The sequence below is a fragment of the Pongo abelii genome, chromosome 1 (genome assembly GCF_028885655.2).
Source record: "Pongo abelii isolate AG06213 chromosome 1, NHGRI_mPonAbe1-v2.0_pri, whole genome shotgun sequence".
Classification (NCBI taxonomy): domain Eukaryota; kingdom Metazoa; phylum Chordata; class Mammalia; order Primates; family Hominidae; genus Pongo; species Pongo abelii.
Window position 1 is genome coordinate 209,068,855 of NC_071985.2, and position 12,728 is coordinate 209,081,582.

General features: G+C 45.5%; 1 protein-coding gene across 3 annotated transcripts in view; it reads right to left on the minus strand.

Moving 5' to 3' along the window:
- RCAN3 (RCAN family member 3) overlaps positions 1–12,316 on the minus strand; it is a 31,767-nt gene extending 19,451 nt beyond the window's left edge. Inside the window, exons 1-2 of one of the 3 annotated variants that reach the window (XM_054540093.2) lie at positions 12,166–12,316; positions 108–361 (exon numbers count right to left, since the gene is read on the minus strand). In XM_054540093.2, coding sequence (XP_054396068.1) covers positions 108–302 — 195 coding nt within the window. In that variant the 5' untranslated portion in view covers positions 303–361; positions 12,166–12,316. Of the gene's footprint in view, positions 1–107; positions 362–11,456; positions 11,794–12,165 lie in introns of those variants that run through there. The other 2 variants (XM_002811275.5, XM_002811276.5) reach the window with 2 other exon arrangements.
- Positions 12,317–12,728: the final 412 nt, after the last annotated feature.

Here is a 12,728-nt window from a genome sequence, read left to right on the forward strand (position 1 = left end):
TACACTTTCTATACTTAATTTGTCAGGGACCAGTCAAGCTCTGTTTCCCCAAATCCACACACATTTAACATGCTACAAATGTAGGGAAAGGGAGGATAGATGCCTACCTTCTGCTCTTGTGCCTCAAACACTGCTTCATGGACGCTGCAAGCAAAAAGTGAGGTAGGCAGATCACTTAAATCCATCATCTCATCCAAATCATCTTCATTTTCACCAAAAATCATCTCTTCTTCCTCTTCTTGGTCAGTGCTACACAGATCTGACTGGCTATCATTCCAAGATTTCATAGTGTCCCTCAGCATTATCCCCCAAAGTGGGCCTTTTCCGTCTGTATAGTCCTAGGATGTCTATCAGGCGCCCACTGTTAAAAAAAAAGAAAACGCAGAGGTAAAACTCTGAAGACCAAATAATGTTCCAATCAATCAATGTCTCCAGGCTGCAATTCATCAAATGAAGCAATTTTATTTAGAAAGATAAATCAATATTTAAATCAATGCATTACAGTCCTCATAAGTGAATTCTAGATACGCTAATTTGATTTGCTTAGCATATTTTATGTAACATATTTCACTGGCAATGATTTATTAAGAAAAAAAGGCAAAACGTTTTCTAGTGAACCTAGGGAAAAAAGGGTAAAATAAAATGAGATCATATCAATATGTATTCTAGTTTATAAGCAGTAGAAAGAAAAATGTGAACCAGAAGAGCCTCCACATATTTGTTTGGGGTTTTCCATCTACAACACTGTAACTGGCACAGCCAAATACAACCCACACTAATTCTCTCACCATCTGCACCCTGAAATATGGTCTGTGATGAGCTGACTCTACCTCTCCTAACCAATTTGTTCTTTTTGAATACACTTGAAAGAATTAAGTTACACAGAATCAAAAGCTGTCTATAAATTCCATCTTTGTTAATATTAGAAATATTTGCAGTAGGCAAAATTTAACACAGAAAATCAAAAACAGGGCCAGGTACGGTGGCTCATGCCTATAATCCCAGCACTATTTTTTTTTTTTTGAGATGGAGTCGTGTTGTGTTGCCCAGGCTGGAGTGCAGTGGCACAATCTTGGCTCACTGCAACTTCCGCCTCCCGGGTTCAAGCAATTTTCATGCCTCAGCCTCCACTACAGGCGCGTACCACCATGCCCGGCTAACTTTTTATATTTTTTTGGTAGAGACGGGATTTCACCATGTTGGCCAGGCTGGTCTCCAACTCCTGACCTCAGGTGATCCGCACACCTCGGCCTCCCAAAGTGCTGGGATTACGGGTGCGAGCCACCATGCCTGGCCAATCCCAGCACTTTGGGAGGCTGAGGCAGTGATCAAAGGATCACTTGAGCTCAGGCGTTCAAGACCAGCCTGGCAACATAGTGAGACCTTGCCTCCGCAAAAAATTAAAGAAAATAAAAAAGATGCCCTTTTTCCGAACTTTTTTTGAGACGGAGTCTCGCTCTGTCACCCAGGCTGGAGTGCAATGGCGCAATCTCGGCTCACTATAAGCTCCGCCTCCCAGGTTCACACCATTCTCCTGCCTCAGCCTCCCGAGTAGCTGGGACTACAGGCGCCCGACATCACGCCCGGCTAATTTTTTGTATTTTTAGTAGAGATGGGGTTTCACTGTGTTAGCCAGGATGGTCTTGATCTCCTGACCTGGTGATCCGCCCGACTCGGCCTCCCAAAGTGCTGGGATTACAGGTGTGAGCCACTGCGCCTGCCCTTTTTCCGAACTTTAAAAAATAACCAATTTTAAGGCAAATGTCTGGAGCTAACAGTGTCATTGGGTAGAATAAAAGGACAGAATCTGTCTCTCATAGGCTGTTTCTGTGCATGTCTGCCTCTTCCAATGAACTGCACATCACATTCACCGAGCAGAGAGCCTTGGACATGACACATTTCAAGATGCGGAGGCAGAATTTAATAAATATGTAGCAGGCACAGAAAAACTAAGTGATTATGATTACTATCTCAATACCACCTGATTTGTGATTTTTTTCCCTTTTATTTCAAAGAACAGAAGGTCACAAATACATTGCTTACACATAGTACGATACAGAATGGTAATTATGGAATAAAAATCGTGAGTTTTTTTGGTATTTTACAGTATCAATCAAGACTACTTCTAAGAAGTAAAATCTTCATTCACTTGTATACACATTTTCTGAGTGCCTACTGCTTGGTGTTGGGGAGTGAAGAAAACATGGTTCCTACCCTCAAGGCACTCCCAGCAAAGCCAGCATTTCTCCTCTTCAACAATGCTAAGCACCCATTCTCCTAAAGAACCTCGTTCCATCAGCTGTCAGCTGTACTTAATTTTTTTTTTTTTTTTGAGACAGAATTTTATCCTGTTGCCCAGGCTGGAGTGCAGTAGTGCGATCTTGGCTCACTGCAACCTCCGCCTCCCAGGTTCAAGCCATTCTCCTGCCTCAGCCCCCCAAGTAGCTGGGACTACAGGCATGTGCCACCATGCCCGGGTAATTTTTGTATTTTTAGTAGAGACGGGGTTTCACATGTTGGCCAGGCTGGTCTCGAACTCCTGACCTTAAGTTATCCGCCTGCCTCGGCCTCCCAAAGTGTCAGCTATACTTTCAATTTCTCCTTCTCCACTTGTTCCTCTTCCTCAGCAAACATGTGTTCCCGCGAGCCCTACCATCTGGATTCTACTCTCCCCTCACGCTCCCCCTAATTCTCCTTCACCTTCCTACCAGCTCCTAGGAAACGTGATCTCTTCTTGCCGCGCTCCCTCTGCTCTAGTCACTCCTGAATTAGGTGCAGTTTGGCCTCCACACTACCTTTTGGCTGCAGCTGTCCTCCTCATGGACGGCAACGGCTTCCCAACAGGCATCCCATATTTTATCATGCGTCACTTTATCACACTGCACTGCATTTTTTCCAAAGTGAAGGCTTGTCACAACCCTGCACTGAGCAAGTCTATCAGTGCCACTTTCAAACGGGATGTGCTCACTTCATGTCTGACATGTTCTGGTAATTCTCACAATATTTCAAACTTTTTCAATATTATTTTATCTGTTATGGTGATCTGTGATCAGTGATCTTTGATGTTACCATTGTAATTGTTTTGGGGCACCATGAACAGCACCCATATAAGATGGCAGACTTAGTCAATACATGTTGTGGGTGTTCCTAATCGACACGTGTTGTGGGTGTTCCTAATCGACACGTGTTGTAGGTGTTCCTAATCAATACGTGTTGTGGGTGTGCCTAATCAATATGTGTTGTGGGTGTTCTTAATCAATGAATACACGTTGTGGGTGTTCTTAATACATGTTGTAGGTGTTCTTAATCAATACATGTTGTACATGTTTTGTTTTGTTTTGTTTTTGAGACAGAGTCTTGCTTTGTCGCCCAGGCTGGAGTGCAGTGGCGTGACCTCGGCTCACTGCAGCCTCCGCCTCCCGGGTTCAAGCGATTCTCCTGCCTCAGCCTCCTGAGTAGCTGGGACTACAGATACACGCCACCATGCCCAGCTAATTTTTTGTATTTTTAATAGAGACAGGGTTTCACCACGTTGGCCAAGATGGCTTCGATCTCTTGACCTTGTGATCTGCCCACCTTGGCCTCCCAAAGTGCTGGGATTACAAGCATGAGCCACCGCGCCCGGCCATGGGTGTTCTTAATATGTGTTGTAGGTGTTCTAACTGCTTTACTGAGTGAGGCCATTTCCCCAACTCTCTCCCTCTCCTCAGGCTCCCTACTCTGAGACACGACAATATTGAAATTAGGCCAATTAATAAACCTTCAATGGCCTCTAAGTGTTCAAGTGAAAGGAAGCATCCTGAGTCTCTCACTTTAAATCAAAAGCCAGCAATGATTAAGCCTACTGAGGAAGATATGTCCCCAGAGGCCAAAAGCTAAGTCTCTTGCACCAATCAGTCAAGTTGTGAATGCAAAGGAAAAGTTCCCAAAAGAAATTAAAAGTGGTACTCCAGTGAACACACAAATGCTAAAAAGGCAAAAATAGCCTTATCGCTGATACGAAAAGTCTGAGTGGTCTACACAGAAAAGCAAACCAGCCACAACATTCCCTTAAACCAAAGTCTAATCCAGAGTAAGGTCCTAACTCTCTTCACTTCTATGAAGGCTGAGAGAGCTGAGGAAGCTGAAGAAGAAAAGTCTGAAGTTAGCAGAGGTTGGTTTATGAGGCTGAAGGAAAGGAACCGTCTCTATAACATAGAAGTGCAAGGCAAAGCAGCAAGTGCTGATGTGGAAGCTGCAGCAAGTTATCCAGAAGATCTGGCTAAGGTCACTGATGAAGGTGGCTACACTCAACAGATTTTCAGTATAGACAAAATAGCCTTCTAGTGGAAGAAGATGCATCTAGGACTTTTATAGCTACAAGTCAATGCCTGGCTTCAAAGCTTCGAAGGACAGGCTGACTCTTTTGTTAGGGGCTAACGTAGCTGGTGACTTTAAGTTAAAGCCAATGCTCATTCACCATTCTAAAAATCCTATGGCCCTGAAGAATTGTGCTAAATCTACTCTGCCTGTGCTCTATGAACAGAACAATTCAGCCTGGATGACCGCACATCTGTTTACAGCATGGTTTACTGTATGTTTTAAGCCCATCCTTGAGACCTACTGCTAAGAAAAAAAGAGATATTCCTTTCAAAACACTGCTCTCGTTGACAATTCGCTTGGTCACCCAGGAGCTCTGACAGAAATATACAGGGAGATGAATGTTCTTTTCATGCCTGCTAACACAATATCCATTCTGCAGCCCATGGATCAAGGAGTAACTCTGACTTTCAAGTCTTACTATTTTAAGAAATACATTTCGTAAGTATACAGCTGCCAGAGATAGCAATTCCTCAGATGGATCTGGGCAAAGTAAATGGAAAACTTTCTGGAAAGAAGTCATCATTCTAGATGCCATCCAGAACATTCGTGATTTATGGGAGGAGGTCAAAATCGCAAGATCAACAAGTTGGGAAGAAGTTGGTTTCAACCCTCATGGATGACTCTGAGGTGTTCAAGACATCAGTGGAGAAAATAACTGCAGATGTGGTGGAAATACCAAGAGAACTAGAATTAGAAGTGGAGCCTAAAGATGTGACTGAATTCCTGCAATCTCAAACAAAACCTGAATGGAAGGGAGTTGGCTTCCTGTGAATGAGCAAAGAGGGTGGTCTCTTGAGATAGAATCTACTCCTGAGGAAGATATCGTAAACATTGTTGAAATGACAACAAAGGATTTACAATATTCCATAAACTTAGTTGATAAAGCAATGGCAGGGTTTAGAGGATTGGCTGCAATTTTGAAAGAACTTCTACTGTAGGTAAAATGCTATCAAACAGCATCACATACTACAGAGAAATCTTTCGTGAAATGCTGTTGTCTTATTTTAATAATTGCCACAGCCACCCCAAACTACACTACAGCATCACCACCCTGATCAGTCAGCAGCCATCAACCTCAAGGCAAGATCTTCCACCAATGAAAAGATTATGACTTAATTGTTTGCATTATTTTTTGAGATGGGGGGGTCTCACTCTGTTGCCCAGACTCTAGTGCAGTGGCGTGATCATGGTTCACTGTAGCCTTGACCTTCCCAGGCTCAGGTGATCCTCCCACCTCAGCCTCCCAAGTAGCTGGAACTACAAGCACACACCACCATGCCCGGTTAATTTTTGTATTCTTTGTAGAGATGGGGTTTTGCCATGTTGCCCAGGCTGGTCTCAAACTCATGGGCTCAAGTGATCCACTCGCCTCAGCCTCCTAAAGTACTGGGACTATAGGTGTGAGTCACCACACCAAGCGATCATTTTTAGCAACAAAGTATTTTTTAAATGAAGGTCTATAAATTTTTTTAAGACATACGCTATTGCACACTTAATAGACTATAGTATAGTGTAAACAAGACTTTTATATGCACTGGGAAACCAAAATTCGTGTGACTGGCTTTATTACAATGATCTGTAACGAAACCCACGATATCCCCGAACAAGCCTGTAGTTGAAACCCAGTGTCAGGTCTCAGCCTATCTCTGTAGCACATGACCTGGCTGCCTATTCCATTCATTCTTGGACCTCCCTGTGTCCCTGCCTTCTGGGTCTTGCCTCTTCCTGGCTCTTCTTCCTCACCAGCTCTATCTTTTTTACTGCCTCTTTCTCCACATCCTCATCCTTTTTTCCTCATCTCCCTCTCCTGGGTGATTTTATCCACACTGCAGTATTTAGCTGCCTAATCACCAGAGGTTCTCAACTAAGTTCCTGCCTCCCTGTGGTTCACGCACACCTGTATCAATACTGGCTCTCATTTCATGCAACGACCTTAAGACAGGATGACTATCACCAAAGTTGGGAGGGAAGCCAGAGCAGAACCTTGAGCAATAAAGAGGATGGGTAATTTGGAAAAGCACCATGTCCCCAAGAGACTGTGATCTGCCTGTTGGTCTTTCCTGCCTACATACCCTGAAAAGCACTGATCTATATGGCTACATTCAAATTTATATACCAAGACTCACTCTCAATCCTGAGTTCTAGTCTTGTATTTTTCACTTTCTTTCTTTTTTGAGATGGAGCTTGTCCAGGCTGGGGTGCAGTGGCGCGATCTCGGCTCACTGGCAACCTCTGCCTCCAGGGTTCAAGCGATTCTCCTGCCTCAGCCTCCCGAGTAGCTGGGACTCCAGGCACACGCCACCACACACCCAGCTAACTTTCTGTATTTTTAGCAGACATGGGATTTCATCATGTTGGTCAGGCTGGTCTCAAACTCCTGACGTCAGGTGATCCACCCGCCTCGGCCTCCCAAAGTGCTGGGATTACAGGCGTGAGCCGCCACCACACCTAGCTGTATTTTTCACTTTCTATTGAATATATCTATCTGGGTGGCCCACAGGTACAACAACTGTTTTTAACTTACTCATTTATTGTGCCAGAAATCTCCAATCTGGAAAGGGGCCCTGCGGAAGCAAGGCAGGGAGTGATACTGTATCTCACTGTGGCTGTCATTAATCGTTTCTTCAAGACAAAGTTGTCAAGTGGATTTAGCTCTTACAGTGCTTGGTTTATTTTTCTGTTATACACTTATTTGTGATTATTTGTTTACAAATCACTCCTAGCTACAAGACTGTATCTGCGAAGCCCCAGGCCCTGGCATTGTTTCCCGCTCACAGTGTATGCTTAATAAGGGAGGCTGAATAAAAGCAGGTAGTATTGTGGTTACCCTACTGATATGTCAGCACGGACAAAGGTAAATTGAATTCTGCATGGAATTAGAGATAGCTTCCCAAAGGAGGCAATGGTGAGACTTCAAGGATGAACAGAATTTCAGGAGGAAAAGAATGGGGAGCATTCCACGCAAAGCTAGCAGGACATGAACAAAGGCAGGAAGACATAGGACCAGCACGCACAAAGGTCACGTGATCTGGCGTGGCTAGGGTGCAAGGTGTTTGGTGGGTGTGGCATGAGACAATCGGAAAGGCAGGTATGGGCCAGGTTGCCAAGAAAGTAGGGTTACAGAGTTTTGACATAAAAACCATGTCAATATCAGCATGCCATTGTGGGTTTTTAGGCAGGGAAATGATAAAACCAAGTGCAATTTAACTTTTAGTATCTCTAAAGGTGGGCTGTATTTGTATCTTATCTCTTAGAGGAACTAATGTTTCTATCCTATTCCCAACCCATTAAAAAGAGGTAAAGAAAATACTGTGCCCGGGTTTTTGGAGGCTGGCAAGATGGGGAGCTCTGGCTGACTAGATTTTGAAATTTGAGAAAGTCAACCTATTCTTGATAAGATTTTTTTGTTTGTTTCAAGTTCCCTCGTCTAACCCGTAAAAAGATTTTAAAAAACAGAACACAGGAAATAATCCTTCACCTGACTTAAAAAAAAAAAAAAAATTCTTAGAATATCACACCTTCATTTCCTGTTTTCTACCTTCAATTTTGAGTACCTTTTTTTTTTTTTGATATAACTTCAAACAGAAGTTATAAGAATAGCACAAGGAACTCGGGTATGCTGTATCCTTTACCCAGAGTCACCAATTCCTTCTGTTTTGCCCATCTGCTTTATCTTTCTCTATTTTTATAGATATGCATTTTCCTGAGCCATTGAAAGATGGAGCATACCCCTTTTACTTCCAAATACTTCAGTGTATAAGAACAAGATCATTTTCTTATATAACCCATAGGATAATTGTCAAAAACAGGAAATTTAACATTGATATAATACTATTATCTAATACATAGTTTGTCAAATGCATAATCTGGATTCAAATTTTGTCAGTTATCCTAATAATGTCTTAGCTATTTTCCTTCAATTTTTTTTAGATTATTGTCAAATTATTTGTCGTTTGTCCCAAGGTATCTATAGTTCTTTCTTTTTCCTTTTCTTTAGAGACAGGGTCTCTGTCACACAGGCTAGAGTGCAGTGCTATAATTATAGCTCCGCTCCAACTATCACAAGACTAAACTGTTCCTCAGTTTACCAATCCAGGGAACTCTTGACTGGCCCAGCAGAAAGGGCTGAACCGATATCCTCCAGCTCCTGTAAGCAAAAGTCTGTGCTAATCCAGGTTTCCCATCATCTCCAGCACAACTGTAACTACGGCTGGCTTCTGGCAAATTGTTTCTTCATGGAAATATCAAATGAGTGGAAAAACTCCAAGTAGCATGACCATCTGCTCTGCCACAACAAGCCTGTGACAAAAGTCATCTATCAAGGCAAAATGTCAAGCATGTGGCATGGATCTTGCATTTTCTGTTCTGATCAGGAAAAGGCAAATTCTTTCTCCTCCAGGATTAAAATAATAATAATTTTTCAAATTAATAGGCTTCCCAACTTGGTGAACATTTCAATATCTTAGCTAGATGTACTTTTTACTTTTTTTGTGTGTTAAAAATGCTACCAAACAATACTGGAAGCAAACAAGTGCTCCATTATCAGCTCTGCAAGTGTCCTGCTGAATAACCTTGGGAAAAATCACTTGGTTTTTCTGTATTTATAAAATGAACAAAATAAAATACATAAAATGTATAAAATATATAAAATAAACACAGGTGCTTTGGGCTACTAAGTTCCTTTTTTAAACTTCTAAATTATAAATTTCAACTAAGATAAAAAAACAAAACAAAACACTTGGACTGGTGTGGTGGCTCATGCCTGTAATCCCAGCACTTTGGGAGGCGGAGACAGGCGGGCTGCCAGAGCTCCAGAGTTCGAGACCAGCCCGGGCAACATGGCAAAACCCCGTCTCTACAAAAAAATACATAGTGCACGCCTGTAGTCCCAGCTACTCAGGAGGCTGTGGTGGGAGGAATACTTGAGCCTGGGAGGCCAAGGCTGCAGTGAGCTGTGTTTGCACCACTGCACTCCAGCCTGGGCAACAGAAGGAGACCTTATCACCAAAAAAAAAAAAAAAAAAAAAAGTAAAGAAAAGAAAAAGAGAAAAAGAAAACAAAGCAACAACAAAAAGCCACTTAGGATCGTCAATGCGAAGTTCTGAACGGCTATCACGAAGCCCTACCTTCTATTCTCTACTCATTTACCACTTACAGGTAGAACTGTACTATTTTTTAGTAGCTGTGTGTAAGAAAAATTTGGTGCGACAGTAAAGTAAAACGGGTGAAAATTTGATTTTTGTATTTTGTATGTTTCAGTGACCCATGTCTTGTTTTCACAGATAACCTAGAATTGGTCCTGTTATAATTGAGGTTCCACTCCACCAGGAATTTGTTAGCAAGAGACAGATAGAAATAAACAACAAAAACCAGCCTACAAAACATAAGAAAACAACAGGTTTTAAAGAATAACTGAAGTTGAGATATATAAGACTGATGCTATTTGTTGTGCTGTGTATAATTTCTTTCCCCTGGATAGAACCTCTACATTCTAGGGAAAAAGTGGAGACTGCTGTCCGACCTCCACCTTCTGTGTTTTTTTTCTAAGTAACAAATGGTGTTGAACTTTAGAGCTTCCATTATTTCACAGGCTTCAGGCTAATGGATTTCCACGTCACACTATTTTTCATGCTGTAAGTCCTTCAACCAACAACCCTAACACCATACAAAATCTGCTCGTCTGTTACCTAATGTTCACATGTTTGACACCTTTACAAACGTTATATTTCAATAGCAGGAAAAATCTTGTTTCCTAGAAAAGCACTGAAATCTGTTTTCAGGCTAAGAAAGAAAAGGTTTGGGCTGGGTGCGGTGGCTCATGCCTGTAATCTCAGCAGTTTGGGAGGCAGAGGTGGGCGGATGGCTTGAGCCCAGGAGTTCAAGAACAGCCTGGGCAACATAGTGAGACCCAGTCTCTACAAAAAAATTAGCCGGCACCTGTAGTCCCAGCTACTCAGGACGCTGAGAGGTGGGAGGATCGCTTGACCCTGGGAAGCTCAGGCTGCAGTGAGCTGTGTTTGCACCACTGCACTCCAGCCTGGGTGACAGAGCGAGGCCTTGTCTCGAAAAGAAAAGAAAAGAAAAGGCAAGGCTTGCCAATGCAGTAAAATGTAAAGCTGATGACCTGGCTAAAGAAGAGACTCAGTTTTCAAGCTTTTCACAGTCTTCCTGCATGGAAAGCCCATTTCTAGATCAATTTAAATCCCCACCAAAAAGAACACATTTGTGTGATGCATATCTAGCTCCTGAATTATGTGTTTACAGAGTTTAAGATATTGAACCAAAGCCAATGAAATAGTCTTAAAACAAATTACTTTACATCGTATGTAATCATAGCTACAGATAAATCAATTGCTTCTTTTGCCAAATAGTACATCAGAGACTTCCATGAAAAGTTCAAATAAATGTGGTGTACTCGGTGGCTTCCAACAAGTAGAAGCGAATATTTTTGGCTTTCAGCACTACAGGAAAACATCACTTTAAATAATCCTTGTTTGTATCTGAAACACGGATCTGGATTGCTTCCTACACTAGAATCCTAATCTCTAAAGGAGAGGATCAGATTTTGCACGGAAGCTAGACGAATCAACCTGGAACAGATCACTCCTGCCCTACCTGTCTAGGCGGCGGACAGAAGCAGACAGACAAGTTTCAAGAAGTTAGGGAGTCACTAATGCGATGGTGATCCACGCACCGTGGGGGAAGCGGGGCAAAGGAGAAAGACAAGGGGCTTCCACCTTCCACGCGCCCCTGCACCGCTCCTGCCTTCAGAGGCAGGCTGGGCCTGTCGGCTTTTCAAAAAGTCAAACAGTTGGTGGGAGAAAATCGTTGGTAGAGAAGACAAAACATTTTTGTTTTGTTTTCCGGGACACCACCCTCGAGGCTGCCAGACTAGACCCCGCGCGCGAGAAGGGTGCGGCGGGGGGCGAGGTCGCGCGCGGCAGCATCTCCCGGTCCCGCGTCTCGGGGTGCCCACCCCTCCCGGACTTCTCGTGGCGGCTTCTTTTTTTTTTTTTTTTTTTTTTAACTTTTCACGCCCCCCCCCGCCCCGCCCCGCGCTCCACCCCTCCCCCCGCCCCGCGCTGGGTGCAAACCTGCTGGAGAGGCCGGGCGCCGTGGGGCCTCACCTGCACGCCCCGCCGCCGCAGGACGGGAGCCGGAAGGGCAGCTGATGGGCCCGGGCTGCCCGGCGGGGCTGCGGGGAGTCGGGCGGCGCGAGCTGCGGGGCCTCCGGGAGCCTGGTGGGCGGCGGGCGGGGCCGAAGGCAGAGCCGGGAGCCGCCGGCAGCAGCAGCCTCGCCACCACGCCCTCGACGCCGGCGAGAGCGGCCGCCTCGGCTGGGACTAGGGCGGTGTCCCGGCTGAGCAAGGCTGCCGGCGCCGCGCGCGCTCCCGGGCCCCTGCGCGCGCCCGCCTCGTCCCCTCCTGTTCTGGCAGGGCGCGCGCACGGCGGCGCAGGCGCCAGAGCCCAGGACGAGGCGGGGACCCGGGCGGGGACCGGGGCGGGGGCGCGCGGGGGCCGGGGTGGGGGTGTCTCGCCGCGCGCGCCCTCCTCCCGTTCCTCCGGGTCCCTGGTCCCCAGCCTGTGGGGGGCTTGGGCTGTAGCGCTGGGGCGGGAGCTTTAGATCCCCCCGAAAACAGGACCTCTGGCGACCTTCTCGTTTTCCACCGGGAGCGGAGAGAGCCGATCTCCTTTTCCTGCTAGCCCCGTAGGACAGTCCCCGGAGCAGCTCATAGGAATATGACGAACGTTTACTCAGGGCTGGTTACTATGTACACTGCGCCCCGCGCGCGGCGAGTTTACCTCGGTTCACCTCCCGGCAACCGGCGGCCCGGATATTATCAGACGCTGGGGGCTTCCCGGCGCCTCATTGCCCGAAGAGAGGCGGCCGCAGGTAGCTGAGCTGGAGCTAGCACCAGGTGTGGGACGGCACAGGCTGGGTCCCGCCCTGGCGGGTACAACCCTCTTCCCCTTACCCACTCCTTCCCCTCCCCTCCCATCCCCTCCCCTCCTCTCCTCCCCACTCGTGCTCTTCTCCCTCCTCCCGCTCTCCCTCCTCTTACTCCTCTTCACCCTATGCCCTATCTACCGTTGTCATACAATCCACATGTTTAATGCTTTCTTTTTCGTGTAAAAACCCTTCCACGCAGTCCTGCTTGCTTGTCTCCGACGCCCTAGGAGACCATGGGACATGATTACAACTATTACACAAAGGGAAGAGCCGGGGTCTAAGCTGTTCAGAGAGTTTCAGTGGTAGGACCGAGGCTTACATTGGCAAGTATTATTACCACCAATAACAACTATGATGACAAAGCTCCTGAGCCCAACTTGGAAGGCAGCTGGTGTCTCTTCCCTTAGCCGGCAGA